The 18,753-nt window shown below is 36.6% G+C and overlaps 1 protein-coding gene across 9 annotated transcripts in view; it reads left to right on the top strand.

The window, feature by feature from the left end:
• NCOA1 (nuclear receptor coactivator 1) overlaps positions 1-18,753 on the top strand; it is a 204,873-nt gene that overhangs the window by 118,287 nt on the left and 67,833 nt on the right. For all 9 annotated transcript variants that reach the window (XM_021713489.1, XM_021713490.1, XM_021713483.1 and 6 more), the window contains 4 exons: positions 7,446-7,623; positions 9,660-9,839; positions 11,114-11,209; positions 16,723-16,863. In XM_021713489.1, coding sequence (XP_021569164.1) covers positions 7,446-7,623; positions 9,660-9,839; positions 11,114-11,209; positions 16,723-16,863 — 595 coding nt within the window. The remainder of the gene's footprint in view (positions 1-7,445; positions 7,624-9,659; positions 9,840-11,113; positions 11,210-16,722; positions 16,864-18,753) is intronic.

The raw sequence follows: 18,753 nt of genomic DNA on the forward strand, positions 1-18,753 counted from the left end.
ATATATCCTGAAGAACTCAAATCACTCTGTAAAAAAGATACCTGCACATGTATGTTTATCACAGCATTGTTCACAATAGCAAGAACCTGGAAGCAACCATGCTGTCCATCAAAAGAGGACTGGATTAAAAAAAACATGGTACATATACACAATGGAATACTACGCAGCCATAAAAAAGAACAAAATCATGAATTTTGCAGCAACCTGGATGGAACTAGAGTCTATAATACTGAGTGACCTCTCACAGAAACAAAGATCCGAGTATCACATGTTCTCACTCATATAGTGGATCTTGAACATCCAATGTAATACTGTCTGAAAAGGATTGACAGTAGTGGGAAACTATGGGAAGGGAGATGGGATTAACAGTAGTAAATATCTGTCTGGGGATGGGGAAACACCTCTTATCAACAAGGGTGCCTGAACGAAATGTATTTGTATACCTAACCCTTAACTGTACCCCACAATATCATAATAAAAAATATTCATTATAAAAAAAAGAATTTAGTTTTTCAACAGCTATTTGTTGAATACCCACCATATGTCAGAAACTGGCTATCTATATCATGGAATTATTGTGAAAATTAAATGAAATCCCTCTTCTGGGAATATACCCAGAGGAACTCAAATCACTTTATGAAAAATATACCTGCACATGCATGTTTATTGCAGCACTATTCACAGTAGCAAAAACATGGAACCAACTGTCCTACCCATGGAAAGTGAACTGGATTTTTAAAAAATGTACATATAAATGATGGAATATTACACAACCACCAAGAAGGACAAAATTTTGAACTTTACAGCAACTTGGATGGATTTAGAGTCTATAATACTCAGTGATTTATCACAGAAATAAAGAACTGAGTACCACATGTTCTCACTCATAAGTGGACCCTGAACAGTTATCATAATACTACAAGAAAGGGATTGGCAGTAATGGGAAACTGCCCGTGTGAGAAACAAACTCTTCTGTCCAAAATCAAAGGATGGACACAGAGACTTGGAGTGCAGCAGAAGCAAGACTTTAATGACGATCTTGCAAGATCAGGTGTCTGGTGGGCAGGCACACCAAAACAGGAAGAATCAGCACTTTTATACCTCTCGGTTCCTCATTGGAGGAATACTTGCAGGAGTTACACGCTTTGCCATAGGACGCCTACATGTTACATGTTGATTGATTTTACAGAATTATTTCATTTACATGTCCTATTTGCCAGTTGGGTTACAGGATTACTATTCTGATTGGATCTGTCAAAAGTTTAAACATGTAGTCCTGCAAAGTAAAAAGCCTGCAAAAAGGAAGCACAAAGAAGCAAAAGAGAATTAACAAAAGAGAAGCACAAAGCATTTAGACACCATCTTGAGAACCTAAGATAAGCTGAGCTCCAATTTTAAAATAAATCACCATTCTCTTTTCTCACACTGGGGGCATGGGGGAGTGTGTTGGCATGCTTCATCAATAAGGGTACCTGATCTCAAACCAAATGAAGTGGGGACCAAAGTGAGGTCCAAACTTTACCTGTGCAATGACCATTTGTATACCTAACACTGAATTGTACTGCACATCTTTAAAATAAAAATTAAAAAAGAAAATTAAATGAGACCAACAATTTTTTAACAGTGTGCGAAGCACATAATGCTCATCAAGTATAGTATAGGAATTATTTTTAAAGCTCCTTATTTCTTCTCTTTGCTGTCTAAATTCCTCTACCTCATAGTCAAAGCTCTTTGTTAGCTGACTCTAACCCTCCTCATTTCCAATTGCTTCCCAAGAAAATGTGTTTCATTCAGGGAGTTCTCCTTTACCTTGCATGAGCATTCAGTCGTCCTTACCTTGCTTTGTACCATTCCCTTTGTTTCTATGTGGCTTCTGACACTTGTTGATCATCCACTCCTTCTCATTAAAACTTCCCATCTCTCTGGCTATCCCTCAGCCTCCTCCTCAGATTTTTCTTTATTTAACTGCCTCTTAAGTGTTAATGTCCCCGAGGATTCTGGACTTGGCTCTTTTCCTCTTTTAATGCTGTGCAAATTTCCTGGGAACTTTTATCTACATCTGTGTCTACATGACATGTTCACATATATTTGTGTGCGCATATGTATATGTGTGCATATAGTATGTGTGCGTAATGTCAATTAGAGGTTTCTGGTTTTAAGCAGTGGACACCAATTCTGACTAAAGTAAGCAAATGTGAATTCATTGAAATACTATTTGGTTATCACAGAACCATACTTGGAAAAATATCTTAAGTATCTTAAGGAGGCCAGAAAGCAAAAGCTATATGACTGGTCTAGAAGGACCCATCCAGGCAGTGCTCTGCTGCTAGAATGAATGTACTATAGCTATATTTAGCTTTTTGTAATTCTCCTCAAGATTCACCTCTAGGGAAGAAGTTTCCCAGTGGCCTGAATCCCACAAGACTTTATTTAATGGGGATACAGGAAATCCAATATTCTTTGGAAGAAGAAAAGATGATTGTAGTTAAAAGCAAATAAATAGAAAGCCAAATGAATACTATATGTATGTGTGAATAGCAGCAGAGGTCTGTCCTTAGCCTGGATCTATCTTCCAAACTTCCCTTTCATTAAATCCTGCTGCTTTTTAAGCATCTTCATTAGACTGTCCCTCAGTCACTTCAAATATAACATTTCTAAGACTAAATGTATAATCTCCCCTTACTTCCTGTTTCAAAAAAGTCAAAACATAGACTAGGTTTTCCCCACCATGTCCCCTTTTTTAGGGAAAGGGACTTATCTACCAGAACCCTGAAGTCATTCGCTAAGGAGTCACCCCAAATGCTCAGCTCTCACATCTGGAGGTCACCAAATGCTGTTTGTTCTATGTCTGTCAGACTCCCTTCCATCACTTTCACTGTCATCGCCTTAATTCAGGCTCTCATGTGAACTGGAGTCCACACACCACACCGACTGCCAGAGGATCTTTGTAAATGCAGATTATGTCACTCTCCTGCTTAAAAACATTGCCTCAAAATAATCCCCATTGCAGGCTGGGTGCAGTGACTCATGCCTGTAATCCCAGCACTTTGGGGATTTGAGGCAGGAGGATCGCTTAAGGCCAGGAGCTCAAGATCAGCCTGGGCAACATAGGGAGACCACCATCTCTACAAAAAATGTTTAAAAAAATTAGCTGGGCATGGTGACACATGCTTGTAGTCCCAGCTACTCAGGAGGCTGAGATGGGAGGATCACTTTAACCCAGGAGTTTGAGACTGAGATGAGCCATAATTGTGCCACTTTACTCCAGTCCGGACAGCAAAGTGAGAACCTGACTCAAAAAAAAAAAAAAGATAATCCCTATTGCCTTCAGGCTAAATTCCTTCTTTGTTGCTGTTGTTACTTTTCTTTGAACTTTTTCTGTTAAATATAACACAGATATGACAAGTGCATACAAGGCAATTTCTTCTTTTTTTTTAAATCTCTGAGCTGTTTCCTCTGTTTTGAATATCCTTTCCACCCCCCATCCACCTGTTACTTCTCTGTATTCTTCAAGCCTTTGTTCAGGTGTAGCGTAACCTCCTTCAAGAAACTTCATCAATGACAAACAGCTCTTCCCCCATTGTGGCTGCCTCGCTATTTCTTTAACCTTTGTGAATTCCTGTATTGTACTGTACTGTAATTGTGTGTATTTGCCTATATCTCCTCAGAGACTATAAAATTATTGAGAATTATGTGTTTTATTCCCAAGACTTTGTCCAGTGACTGATGCTTGGTTGGTAGTCTCATTTAAAACCAGGGCCCTAGCCGGGCTCTATGACTCAGCCTGTAACCCTAGCACTTTGGGAGGTCGAGGTGAGTGGATTGCCTGAGCCTGCAGGTTCGAGACCAGCCCGGGCAACTTGGTGAGACATTGTCTCTACAATAAATAAAAAATTAGCCAGGCATGATAGTGCACGCCTATAGTTCTGGCTACTTGGAAGACTGAGGTGGAAGGATCACCGGAGCCCAGCAAATTGACGCAGAGGTGGCCGTGAGCATGCCACTGCACTCCAACCTGGACGACAGAGAGGGACTCCAACTCAAAAACAAAAAACAAAACCAGGGCCCTGTGAGATATCTTGGCTAATGTGAACCCTGCTGTGAGACACAAGGTGGTCCTCTTCAAATGGTAATAGCCTGTGCAAGGGAAAGTTCTCTCTGACTGATTATGATGCACTTAATGGACAGGCATTTATTATCATCTCTGTGTGCAGCACAGCATAAGACCAGTTGCCGAGAGGTGGAAGAACAGGAGGATTCCTGAAAGTTAATTATATGCACAACATGTGAGGGAAACTTGTAGAACAAGAAGAAGTAATAGCAGATTATATTAATCAGACATACTTTCAGAAAGTAGAAATGTTTCTATATGCATAGAAGTGGTCTCAAAAAATATTCCCTGAAATGCTACCAATCTCCTGAGGGTGGGATTTTGGCAGATCTTCTACTATTGACCTCATTCTCATATTTTTAATTTTTTACAAGTGTTATTTCATTTATCATAAAAAAATTAAGGAAGCTAAAGTGTGCTTACACTGATTCCAAGTAATAACTGAGAACAATTTTTTTTAAATTATTAGTTTTTTGGGTTTTTTTTAATTGAAGTCTCACTCTGTTGTCCAGGCTGGAGTGCTGTGGCATGCCCACTGTTGGGCCGCTGCAGCCTCAACCTGCTGGCTCAGGCGATCCTTCCATCTCAGGCTTCCAAGTAGCTGGAACTATAAGCATGCACCACCATGACTAGCTAATTTATTGATTTATTGTAGACACAAGGTCTTGCCAGTTGTCCAGGCTGGCCTTGAACCCCTGGGTTTAGGCAGTCACCTTATCTCTGCCTCTCAAAAAGCTGCGATTACAGGCATGAGTCTCTGAGATAAGCCTAGATGTGTTTTTAAAAAATAAATCTGTATTTTAATTATCCTTATTTTTATATAAACAGCAAGGCAAATAAGTATACATTGATCATCTGAAATTTATAGCTAATCTGAGTTTTTATTTTAAACCCAAATTAGAAATGAGAGCACTTTCTTGTTCTCATCCAAACCCAAAATACTTTTAAAAAAGTTCATCTAGAGTTGAAGTCTTCAGATGATTGATCATACCCTCTGCTTTTGCCTTGTGGATTAAGTGAGAAATAGTTACAGCAATCAGATGGAATAAATATAGCTTTATTACTTTTTTTCTTGCTAAGTAAAATATTATCAGTATTTTAAATGGGAACAATGGGTTGTGCTTTATTATTTTAAAAATCTTTGTTATATGCTTTCTGACGAAGTAATTTGAAAATGTATTTCTAAGTTTTATTTTATTTGATTTAAATAATAATAATATTTGCTCATCCATTGATGGACACTTAGGTTGATTCTCATATCTTGGCTATTGTGAATAATGCTGCAATAAACATAGTAATGCAGATATCTCTTTGATATACTGATTTCATTTCTTTTGGCTACATACCCAATAATGGAATTGCTGGATCATTTGGTAGCTCTGTTTTAATTTTTTGAGAAACCTCTCTACTGTTTTCCATAATAGATGTACTAATTTACATTCCCACCAACAGTGTACAAGTTCTTTTTTCTCCACATCCTCACCTATGTTTGTTATCCTTTGTCTTTTTGACAGTAGCTATTCTCATGGGTATCAGATGATATCTCATTGTGTTTTTAATTTGTATTTCAACCTATGTGTCCAAAAGTGAATGAATTGATATAAAAAATGTGATATATATACACAATGGAAATACTACTCATTCATAAAGGAAAACATAAGGAAATCCTCTCATTTGCAACAACGTGGATGGACCTGAAAGATAGTAGGCTAAGTGAAATAAGCTAGGCGCAGAAAGACAAATACCACATGGTCTCTCTTATATGTGGAATCTAAAAAAGTTGAACTCACAGCAGCAGAGAGTAGAATAGTGGTTACCAGGGGTTAGGGGTGGGGGTATTAGGAGATGTTGGACACAAGATTTAAAAAATCAAATAGGAGGTGTAAATACAAGAGATCTATTGTACATCATGGTGACTATAGTTAATAATAATTATTGTATACTTGGAAATTTTCAAGAGAGTAGATTTTAAGCATTTTTACCACAAAAAATAATAAGTATGTGAGGTAACACGTATGTTAATTAGCTTGATTTAGCCATTCTCCAATGTATACATGTTTTAAAACATCATAAATACATATTCAAATTTTGTCAATTATAAAAATAATCTTAGCTGAAAAAGACCACAGAAATGAGGTAGATGCAAATAAAAAGTATATCATTGCATGCATTTACAAAATTATGATACTCATTCTAAAATTCTATCTACCAATATGCAAAGGTTCTTATTAATATTCCATCTTGCTTTTTTTGAATCAGAGTCTCACTTTGTTGTCCAAGCTGGAGTGGCCCCATCACGGCTTACTGCAGCCTTGACCTCCTGGGTGCAGTTGATTCTTCTGCTTCAGCCTCCCAAGTAGCTGGGACTATAGGCATATGCCATCATGCCCAGCTAATTTTTAAATTTTTTTTTGTACATATGAGAGCTCACTATGCTGCCCAGGCTGGTCTTGAACTCCTAGATTCAAGTGATCCTTCTGCCTTGGGCTCCCAAAGTGCTGGGCTTACAGGCATGAACCACTGCGCCCAGCCCCATCTTTCTTAATCTTAAAAAATGGGACTAAATGGGACTTCCACACTATTCAGAAAATATTGCATTTCCCCATTTAAAAAAATAGGGCCAAGCTCACTGAAACTCTGATTGGAAGATTTTCAACAGGTAAAATACTCTAAATTTTTTAACTGAGGAGAGCAGATAAATTTTACAAGTGATTTACAGCATTTTTAGCAACAAAATTGTAACATTTTCAAACATCCATTTTCACCTGCTGTCTCTATAGCACTAGTGTCTTTTTGAAAAGCAGTTTATTCATTGTTAAAATTTCATCTTAACCCTAAGGGGAAAAAGTATGTGTGTGTGTGTGTGTGTGTGTGTGTTTTGTTTGTTTGTTTGTTTAAATAACTGCTAGGTAGCAAATTTGGGACACGGGCCTTTTTTAAAAAAAGAAAAATGTCTCCCTGTCCCACTGTACCACAAGTTCCTTGAGGGCAGAGACCAGGTCTTAACCTATACAGTTTAGAGATGTTTATTACTGAATGAATGGGACAGTCACTTAACATCTGCTACCATAAAATTTATTTCTGAAGAATAAGGTTAACATATTCACTATGCCTGTTTGAATAATTAATGAACAGTCCTGGCCCCTTCACTGAGAACATGCTGTATTAAACCTTCTATTCAGCATCACCTCCCCCTCCCCCCTCCCGCTTTTTTTAACTTGACATATATTTTAGATCTCTCTTTTAATAGAGAAATGTATGTGTCTGTTTTTCTTTTGTCTTTTAACCTCTCAACCTCTTGATCCACTTTGTTTGTTTATTTTTGGCTTTACAGGCATTAGATGGATTTTTCTTTGTTGTAAACTGTGAAGGGAGAATTGTATTTGTGTCAGAGAATGTAACCAGCTACTTGGGTTATAACCAGGAGGAGTTGATGAATACCAGTGTCTACAGCATACTGCACGTGGGGGATCATGCTGAATTTGTGAAGAATCTGCTACCAAAATCACTAGGTAAAAGTATCACTTGTTGTTTAATAAGAATACTAGCTCTGTAGGGCAACCCCCTCGGTCCTCTCCCACTGTGGGAGCTCTTCTGTCCTCTTAATAAATCCTGCTGTCTAAAAAAACCAAAAAACAAAAAAGAATACTAGCTCTGTAGCTTCTTCTTATAAAATCTTTAATAATATGTTATTATATTTATAATGTACAGTATTATATACTATGTTATAATACATAATATATTTAAATTTTTTTTAATGTAGTTGTTACCTCAGATGTAAATAGGAAGGGAGAATATTATTAAATAGCTGGTAGCATTTCTTCCATCTGCTGCTTCTATACTGTATTATGCCACAATCATCTGATAGTAGTGGGAGGAAGAGCAGTTCGTTGCCTTGCCTCAAGAAGCTTCTGCATAAAATTCCCTTTGTTTTCAAATGTGATTATGTTCATGAATGAGAAAAAATATATATATTCTTTCCACTACCCTGCTCAAAGAAAAAAAGGAAAAGGAAAAAGGGAGATAGTGAGAGGGAGGTAGAGAGAAAGGAACATATATAATATTATATACCTACCAAATTCATGTTTTTTGAATGTAAGTGCTGTGAACTCAGGAGTTCAAGTATGATTGGACAGGTTGTTTACTGCCAAGGGACCATTGAGAAGATGAATGAGGTCTGATTTCTATCTTCTGTTCTGTTCACTAAGACATGTGCCCTGGGGAAAGGTTGGGTTCTTAGGAGTTACAGGACTTTTTATTAATTCTCCTAAAGACACGGATGGACTAACAGCAACCCTGTATCTATTTTAGTTTTTGGACTATGTTTTTCAATAGTCAGTGCACATCTTCTTGGCAAATAAGAAACTTTATTAAGATTCCATTCCATTTTAGAATTTTTTGTTTTTATTTCTTCTCATCATTTCTTTGTTCAGTGAACTCTGAAGTAAGTTCACTTTATCATACAGATACATTTCTCACACATCAGTTTTTCACATAGATACTGTGTGAGAAAGTATCTGAGTTGTAGAGTTAGGAGGATTCTAGTACACCATTTAGGATGGGAGTTTGAGACTGTCTTGAGCATAAAAAATTTGCTGGGCATGATGGCACATCTATAGTCCCAGTTACTCAGGAGGCTGAGGTGGGAGGATTGCTTGCCCGGGAGTTGGAGGCTTCAGTGAGCTATGATCACACCACTGTACTTCTGCCTGGATGACAGAGTGAGACCCTGTCTCAAAACAAAACAAAAACCATCTGACCACCTTATGACCACTGTGGTTTGAATATGACACTGACTGAGAAATCATGATCCACCACACGGTGATACTTACTTGAAATATACAGCCATCTTTTCTACAAGTCAATTCAATTTTCTTATACTGAATCAAGTTACTTTTTTAGCAATCTTTTTATGTAATAACTTGCTGATTAGCCACTATATTCGAGGCATTGTAGCATAAGAACTATGCTAGTTAAATAAAATAAATTAAAGCACAAGATAAAAAAGGTTATAAGAAACAGAGATTGCTCTTGGCCTGTTCTAAATATTTCTTGTCAGTCACAGACTCCTTTGAGAAACTTGAAATCTTCTCTCTTAAAAAAGTGCACATGCATACAAAGAATCCATGATTGCCAGGTTAAAATTCCTACCTAACACTATACCTATGTTTTTTAATCAGATTTTTATTGCCATGGTATAACTGGAAACAAACAAGTAAGTTCATTAATTAACTACTGTAAAATTCCAAGCAAAATAGCTAGTGAGTTTTAATTTTTGTCTTTGACTTTTTATAAAGACTGGTATTGGATTAGGGGTACTTAGGGAGAGAGATTGTATACATTTTCTTGGAAATGTTAAAATTTCCTAATCAATAGATATTTAGATCTGCTAAGGAAGATAAGTATCCTGTTGCCTCAGGATAATGTTGGGTCTGTCTTTTAGTCTGAGTATCAAATTAAACAGGGGGTTTAAAGTATGTTTTTTGTGTCTTTGGAATTTGGACTTTTTCACCTATTCACAGGCACATAATCAATTTTTCTTCCCTAGTAAATGGAGTTCCTTGGCCTCAAGAGGCAACACGACGAAATAGCCATACCTTTAACTGCAGGATGCTAATTCACCCTCCAGATGAGCCAGGTACCGAGAACCAAGAAGCTTGCCAACGGTATGAAGTAATGCAGTGTTTCACTGTGTCACAGCCAAAATCAATTCAAGAGGATGGAGAAGGTAAAGCAAAGGAGTCCTTTAAAAAGGGTTTGCTTTTTCTTTGATTTTAAGGAACAAGGAATTGATTATAAACTGCCTTTTTCAGATGGGATTTTTGGTTACTATAATATATGCCATAATAACTATTCAATTTGCTATATATTTCCTAATCGTTAAAAAAAAAAGATTACTGACATCTAGAACCACCCCTTTAATATGTCACCAGATTCTCAGTTTTAAGCTGGCATTCCCACTAAAATGTCAAATAATTCAAACCAACTTGCTGTCTAGAAATAAGAGATGTAACGAACTGCTGCCAGTTGGAAATGTACCAGATGCAGCAGACTGTGAACAGCTTTGATTTTTAGAAAGTTTCAAGTTTAGAGTGTAGGGAACATTGGAGAATATAGTTGGCATTTTTCAGGCTATACAAGGTAATTTATAAGGAGAAAACTTATGAACAGATGGAAACATAGCTGAAGCTCTAATATGAACATGGTATCAACATGGAATTAGTTAAATATGTGACAGTGGATGAGCTTTCCATGTAAACTTAGACTGATTTAAGTTTAAGAACACCACAAATTGAGAACTGGAATAAAGACCAGGGAAGGTAGTAGACAAGAAATCCGTCAGATACAAAAATGATTGTGTACATAGCAGGTCTCACTAGGAAATGGAGGTCACAACTGAGGACATTTTACAAAATACACAAACCAAGTCTTACGTGATTACATTTCATTTTTAGCTGTGTTATTCACAAGCACTCTGAAAACAAAATTTGGGGATAGGACTTCAAAAAAATTGTATATCTTTAAAACAAAGTCTTCTGTCAAGAGCAAAATAATGCTGCTTCAATATTAGTTAAAAGTTGTTCTTTTCCTATGGTATCTGCACAGTGGTTATAAGAATAATTTTTATAGCCATTAAGTACTGATGAATATAGGAAATTGACTACAAAACTGTCTTTAAAACATACTGTGTTACTTATAGATAACCAAACTACTGCTTCCAGTTATTATCATCCAATTACATGCAATACGTCAATCTCCTCTAGTTCATGTAAGAGCATTCAACAGAAAAGAATAACTTGTGCTAACTAGCTGTCTACTGGAACTGTCAGTTTTTGGTTACCAGGAATTTTATTCCTAGTATATTGTTAGGTCAACATGATTCCATTATTATATCAGGTCCTATAATATGTGTTGTTTTTATAAAAGCCATTAATGACAGGTGATAGATGTAAACCACTTTCCACCCTGTCTCCTTCAATTTCCCCCTTTTGTTTTGGACAGATTTCCAGTCTTGTTTGATTTGTATTGCACGGCGATTACCTCGGCCTCCAGCTATTACTGGTGTAGAATCCTTTATGACCAAACAAGACACTACAGGTACTAACTGTAAAGTTCAGAATGCTCCACAGTTTTAATAATATGGCTAAGCCCTTATAAATAGTTATAGCCAAAAAGTTATTTCCTTCTGTTCTGTAATATTCAGTCTCTGTTCTCTAGTCTTATACAAAAAACATTTTAAATGGTATTCTTGATATTATACATTTTAGATGCTATAACCATTATCGTGGGCAGGGTACTGGGGAGAAATTTTTTTATAACTATTTACATACCTCTGTATGTTTGATTATAAATTATTTTTATAATCATGGAATAAAATGTTTAAAGAAATGTGGAAGATATAGATATGTATATATATGCAGATATGCATACATTTATTTTAAATGGATATGAGCATTTGAATAATTAATATTATTTATTTAAATAATAAATTATGAATTGCATAATTTATATTTATTTAAAATGAATATAATATGTTGACTTTAATATTATGCTTAATGTATCTGGATATTTCTATTTTCCTTTATTCTTTTCTTTATTTATCACATACTGATTGAGTTCCTAGAAGTGCCTTTCACTCAATAATTGCTAAAGATTTGTATAGTTGAGCAAAAATCAGTGACTTAATTACAAATTGTGGTACATTTTTTGATGGAAAAGGTGTGAGATGGTGTAAGGGAGGATATCTAAAATTGGTCAGCAAAGGCCTCTCTGAGGAGCTGATATTGAACCTTTGAACCCCAAAGTCTGAAGGGGTACCAGCTATCCAAAGTAAGGATATCAGAAGTGGAGCAACGAGGAAGGATCTTAGTGCAGAATGAGTGCTCCTGATTAAGGAAACAGAACTGCAGAAGCCCTAAGATAAGATAGACAGAGAGGGTGTTAGAAGAAGGGCAAAGGAAGTAACAGTGAGACTACCCCAAAATAAGGCTGCTTTTCTAAAAGCTGGCTTCCAATTTAATTTTCATCAAGAAGAAATTGTTACTGTTCTTTACAATGTATAAAGCATTTTTCTATAGTATTTGATTTTTATCTTTTTTTTTTTTTTTTTAGTTGGAGTCTCACTCTGTCACCCAGGCTGGAGTGCAGTAGCATGCTCATGGCCACTACAGCCTTGACCTGCTGGTCTCAGGCCGTCCTTCCACTTCAGCCTTCCAAGTAGCTGGAATTACAGGCATGTGCCATCATGCCCAGCTAATTTTTTGATTTGTTACAGAGATGAGGTCTTGCCAAGTTGACCAGGCTGGTCTTGAACTGGTGGGCTCAGGCAGTCCTCTCACCTCAGCCTCCCAAAGTGCTGGCATTATAGGCGTGAGCCACAGCATCCAGCTTGATTTTTATCTTTACAAGAACACATCAGGTGTTCATGTTTTTGCATCAGTGAGAGTTATATAGATAATATCACTCACCTCTCTAATTTTAAAATAGTAGATACTAGAGAGATATATATTTTAGCAGATGGGATTTTACAAGTCATTTCTACTGAATTTTATTTTTTTGAAAGTTCAGTTTTAATGTATATTTTTACTTTTGCCCTTTTAAAATATCCTGTTACATTATTTATTAATGTTTTGGTCCCAATAATCTAATATTCATATGTTGTATACTTTATTTTTATGTTTTTAAAGATAAATTCCCAACTGCTTTTGCTAAAGAGCCAGTAGGGATAAATTAGCACAGGTAATAGAAAATGGTAAAGAGAATGTATTGGACCTTGGAGAGAGAGCATCTGAGGATAGTAATTACCAATTACTCTACCTTTCTCCATTCCCTTTGTGAGTCGACCTTGTACCATGTTCCTTTCTATTCTCCATCTATGAACAACACTGGAAAATTTTAGTAAACCCTTATTGAAAACTAAAATATTTTGCATGAAGGAAAAATTGGGTTCATTGAAAAAGAAAGCTGGTCTTTTGTGTTAATAACTGGTTAATATTTTAAAAAACCAGGCCAGGCTCACACCTATAATCCCAGTACTTTGGGAGGCCGATGTGAGAGGATTGCCTGGGCCCACAGGTTCAAGACCAGCCTGGGCAACTTGGCAAGACCTCATCTCTATAACAAATCAAAAAATTAGCTGGGCGTGGTGACGCATGCCTGTAGTTCCAACTACTTGGAAGGCTGAGGTGGAAGGATCGCCTGAGCCCAGCAAGATCGCCTGAGCCCAGCAAGTAGAGGCTGCAGTGGATGTGAGCATGCCACTGTACTCCAGCCCAGGTGACAAGGGAGACTCTGACTCAAAAAAAAAAAAAAAGAAACCACATAAGAGCTTTGTGAAATAGCAGAATGAAAACCTGTTAGAAAGGTTGATTGTCATGTCACAGAAAAATTGTCAGAGATGAAGGAGACCTAAAAGTTATGAAGATAACTCAAAAATAATATATTTTAGTTTTTTACTCCTATTGCACTTCTATAAATAGAATCCTAAATTGGATTGTTTAAAGAAGACTGTATTTTCTCATAGGAACAGTGTTAACATTGGTCATTTAGTTTTACATATAACTGACATTAAGTATAAATATATAAAAATAACCATAATCATATAAAAATTTAAAAACTAACCTTTGAGCCATAAAGTAACTGTATATCTAGAGGGAATCTCAGAGGTCACAGAATCCAACCTACCCTTTACAAATGAGGGGATGGTGATTTCATCAAAACCCTATAGTCGATTGCTGATAATGGCAACTTTTAGGCCTAACGTAGAACTCTTCCTTTATGTTACATTGCCTTACACTAAAGCACTATTGAGAGGGTATCACTGCACTGTATATACTTATACAAAGATACCAGAGAAATGTAAAATATACTCAAAATGTAAAACTAACAATGTATTGTATCATAGAATTGACTTAGCTAAAAATAATAGACTAGGTATAATAAATATTAAACCTTTAAATTCTTACATTTTGGTAACACTTTTAAAACTCTACATGAGCTGTGCTTGGTGCCTCAGCCTGTAATCCCAGTGCTTTGGGAGGCTGAGGTGAGTGGATTGCCTGAGCCCTTCAAGACCCACCTGGGCAACTTGGCAAGACCTCATCTCTACAAAAAATCAAAAATTAGCCAGGCATGGTAGCGCGTGCTTGTAACTCCAGCTACCTGGAAGGCTGAGGCGGAAGGCTTGCCGGAGCCCAGCAGGTTGAGGCTGTGGTGGCCGGGAATGTGCCACTGCATTCCAGTCTGGGTGACAGAGTGAGACTCCAACTCAAAAATAAATAAATAAAAAAAATAAAATAAAATAAAATTCTACATGGGGTGAGCTATATCCCTTAGAAAAAGAAAAAAGTCTTTTACCAGGAAATATTGAATAGTGATTTTTGTTGTTGTTGCTGTTTGTTTAGTTGGTGGTTGATTGGCTAAGATTTCCCCTGGCAAGCAGAGGTATTCTAAATCAAGCTATTGATGATTATCCTCTAAGATAGTCATTGTATTGCCCATTGATATCATTGCTGATTATATAATCAATCTCTCCCCTTCAGTTACACAACTCCAGACCACCTTGCTGCCCTGTGGAGCCACCCCTGACGTGAACACACACTCACATACAAACACATGAACATGCAGACACATATGTCCCTTAGTCACTGCCTATGAGAAACATAATTGTATATGGTGATTATGTAGCAGTGGAATCCTTCTCCAACCAACTCTATATTTCTGACTTGATAAGAGACAAAGATTAAGTAGTTAAAATTCTTAAAAATCCAAAATATCTATAGTTTCAGTTATAATGTTCACCAGGTATCATTAAATGACTCTTATTTGAGTTTCAGTTTACTTTCTACCACCTACATTTATGCCAAGATGGGTGATAACCTGATTCAAGACTCTAAGTTAAATAGGTCTAATGAATATTTTATTTCTACATAAACCAATTGAAATAAAGAAGGAATTAGTTAAATGAGGAGACACAAACAGTATGATAGATTTGAGTTGATTGTTTGAGGAAAGGGAAGATGGGGAAAAGATACAATCAGGAAACATTAGTGGTGAATAAACATGAAAAATACTCAGCTTCGCTAGTTAGGGAATTATGAATTTAGACCATAGTAATATACTTACTAATTTGGAAAAATAAAGAAGCCTGACAATACAAGTGATGGAAAGGATGTTAAATTAACCATGACTCTTATTCATTGCTGGTGGAAGTAGAGTGAAACAGTTTAATATTATTATAAAGTCGAACATTCACATAACCTGCAATGCAACAGTTATGTTCTTACATATATACCCTAGAGAAGCTCTCACACATGGGCCATGTAACATCTGTGAAAGATATTCATAGCAGCATTGATTGTAATGGCAAAAAACTGGGAATATTCTAGATACCCATTCACAGAAGAGTTTAAGAATGTGGAGATGTGACAAGGGAGGAGTGCACACGTAATGGAGTGATATTGGCAAGTTCTAAAGGGGCTTGGTGGGCTTGCAGGTTTTTATTTTAGTAATATAATTCTTTATATATATATCCTACCAGTATTATTTTGTGTGAATATAATATTAGATAAAACATATAATAAAACACTTCTGAATAGTCACAAACTAGATTAATTGGCCTGTGATTAAGGAATAACTTACCTGAGTTCTCTCATCGTCTTTAGGAAGTTTGTTCAAATATGATAATAATAGCAAATCATCACAAAATTTTATAAAACATACGTTGTATGTGCATAATACCTAGCAAACTTTAATGTTCTCATCATCTTTCTGATTTAACTTTTGTCACCTTCAATCTTAGTTTATTCTTTTTTTTTTTGAGTTGGAGTCTCACTCTGTCACCCAGACTGGAGTGCAGTGGCCGCTCCCGGCCACCTCAGCCTCAACCTGCTGGGCTCTGGCCATCCTTCCGCCTCAGCCTTCCACATAGCTGGAACTACAGGCGCGCGCTACCATGCCCGGCTACTTTTTTGATTTATTGTAGAGATGAGGCCTCGCCTGCCCAGGCAGGTCTCAAACCCGCCGGCTCAGGCAATCCACTCACCTCAGCCTCCCAAAGGCGCGGGATTACAGGCTGAGCCACCGAGCCCAGCTCTTAGTTTATTCTTAAATGTAATATTGTCTGCAACCCAATAGGGGTAGAAAGAGAAAGACTTGCTTATTTTCTCATATTCTCTTCACTTTGTTATTGGAAATTAATTTAAACCAAAACAATGTATTTCATCTCTGCCTCTCCTTCCCCAATAAGTGATATAATCAGTGATCAGTAGGTAGAGAGCAGGATCCAAAGAGCAAGCCAGAAGAGCTGGAACTTCCTTGCTCTCAGCAGCTTCAGGTCATTATGATACGACCTTTATGCTTGACTGGAATTGAATTTTAGATTACGATATCAGCATATACCACACTCCAAAAGCGAAACAATTCTTAACATGTCAAGAATATACTTCATTGCTATATGTATTAGTAATAAAAATTAGCAGTGCTTTTTAATGCTTTCATCTATTGAGCATTTAGAAGGAAAGGCTATTCCTTAGAGGTAGTTGTTAGTTTTGAAATAAGGATGATTTATATCAAGAAACTGTCATATATGTAAACTTTTATTCTTTGTATAGGTAAAATCATCTCTATCGATACTAGTTCCCTGAGAGCTGCTGGCAGAACTGGCTGGGAAGATTTAGTGAGGAAGTGCATCTATGCTTTTTTCCAACCTCAGGGCAGAGAGCCATCTTATGCCAGACAACTATTTCAAGAAGGTAAAGTTTTCTCTCTCAATTATTTTCATTAACCTTGTACTTTATTAATATTGAATAATAATTTGTACAGAGCTTATGGCTTCATAAGTATTTTCTCCAAATTATAGTTTTTGCAATAATCAGTTTTAGGAAAGGAAGAAATGGGTAAGCAAAGTAATTCATGAGTGGATCCTAAAATTTGGGATGCACATTCTAAAGAACAGGATGTCATGTGGTGGTCACTCACTCATTCATTCATTCATTCATTCAGCAGACATATATCAAGTTCCTAACATACATATAACACTATATAAGTTGCCAAGTATACAGCAATAACTAAAGAGCAGGGTTTTGCCTTTAAGGAGCTCACAATATATTAGGAGAATATATGACAACTCTAAAAATCAATGTGACATGGGTTATGATAGAACTGTAACCAAAGAAGAAAAGGTTAATTTGGACTTGAAATATGAAGATGACCTCAGAGAGGAAGTGATATTTTTGTGTGGCTCTTGAAGATCACTCCCAGCAGAACAAGCATGGCAAAGAATTTCTAGATCATACAGAGATCAATATCATGGATGTTTACATCACAACTATTGCAGTACCTGTATTTTCTAACTCAGGTTGATGTATCAAGTAAAAAAATATGTATCCCATGAAATTATTATTTTATATCTGCTGGGTCTTAGTAAGTCTTATGAGTGCATACAATAAGTATATTCTCTCCCTTAAGAAATTTAACAATACTGAAGGTAGGGTAAGGTAAGGTAAAGAAAGTTACTTGAGCATTAAGGGCAGAAAGTTCACAGAGATTCAGATTTAAAGAATTTTTATGTGCTTTTATAATGTTATCATTTAATTGTGATAGTCTAATACTCTTTTTCCAATGTAATTTATTCTCTAATCTCTAATTAGATATTTTCCTTGGTAAGAGCCTCCTTCTATGGCTATTCCTGAAAAACAGTTTTAAAATATTTTTCATTATTTCATCATTCTTCTTAATTTTAACCTTTTCCCATAACATTAGATTTCTGAAGTTTACAGTCAATTTTCCATTCATTACATTTTGGATTAGCTGCTTCCTGGGAACATATGGTAGAAGTAGCTTGATTTTTTTTTTTTTTCTTCTGGAAACCATATATAAATCTCACAGTCCTGGTTACTTCTGGGACAGCTTCTTACAGACTAGTGGTTCTCCAGTGGGCTCCTTACTAGACTTTTGCCACCCCCAAGGATTGTATTTCAGTGGATAGAACCAAGAATCCATGTTTTTAAAAAAGTTTCCCAGGCAATCATGAAATGCAGCCAGGTTTGGAAACCATTACAATTAGTGAACTTTGTGACTTCCTCTGCCAAGAATGACTCTTGACTTTTGTGTAGGTTTGGGATTCAGAGCACTATCTCCACTCACTGCCTAAAGTTCTTAAGTATATGCTACTCTTTGATTTTTGCCTTAACTTTGTTAGTTGAGCTTTCCAAAGCTTTATTTAAAAGACTAATTTTAGCCGGATTTGGTGGCTCAGCCTGTAATCCCAGCACTTTGGGAGGCTGAGGCGAGTGGATTGCCTGAGCCTGCGGGTTTGAGACCAGCCTAGGCAACTTGGCAAGACCCTATCAATACAATAAATAAAAAATTAGCTGGGTGTGGTAGCGCGTGCCTATAGTTCCAGCTACTTGGAAGACTGAGGTAGAAGCTTCACCAGAGCCCAGCAGGTGAGCATGCCACTGCCCTCCAACCTGGGCGACAGAGTGAGACTCTAACTCAAAAAAAAAAAAAAAAAAAGACTAACTTTATTTTATTTTACTATTATTATTACTTTTTAAGAGACAAGGTCTTGCTCTGTTGCCAGGCTGGAGTGCAGTGGCATGATTATAGCTTACTGCAGCCTTGAATTCCCGGGCTCAAGC

The sequence above is a fragment of the Carlito syrichta genome, unplaced genomic scaffold, assembly GCF_000164805.1.
Source record: "Carlito syrichta isolate Samal-C Ts95f unplaced genomic scaffold, Tarsius_syrichta-2.0.1 Scaffold304574, whole genome shotgun sequence".
Lineage (NCBI taxonomy): Eukaryota > Metazoa > Chordata > Mammalia > Primates > Tarsiidae > Carlito > Carlito syrichta.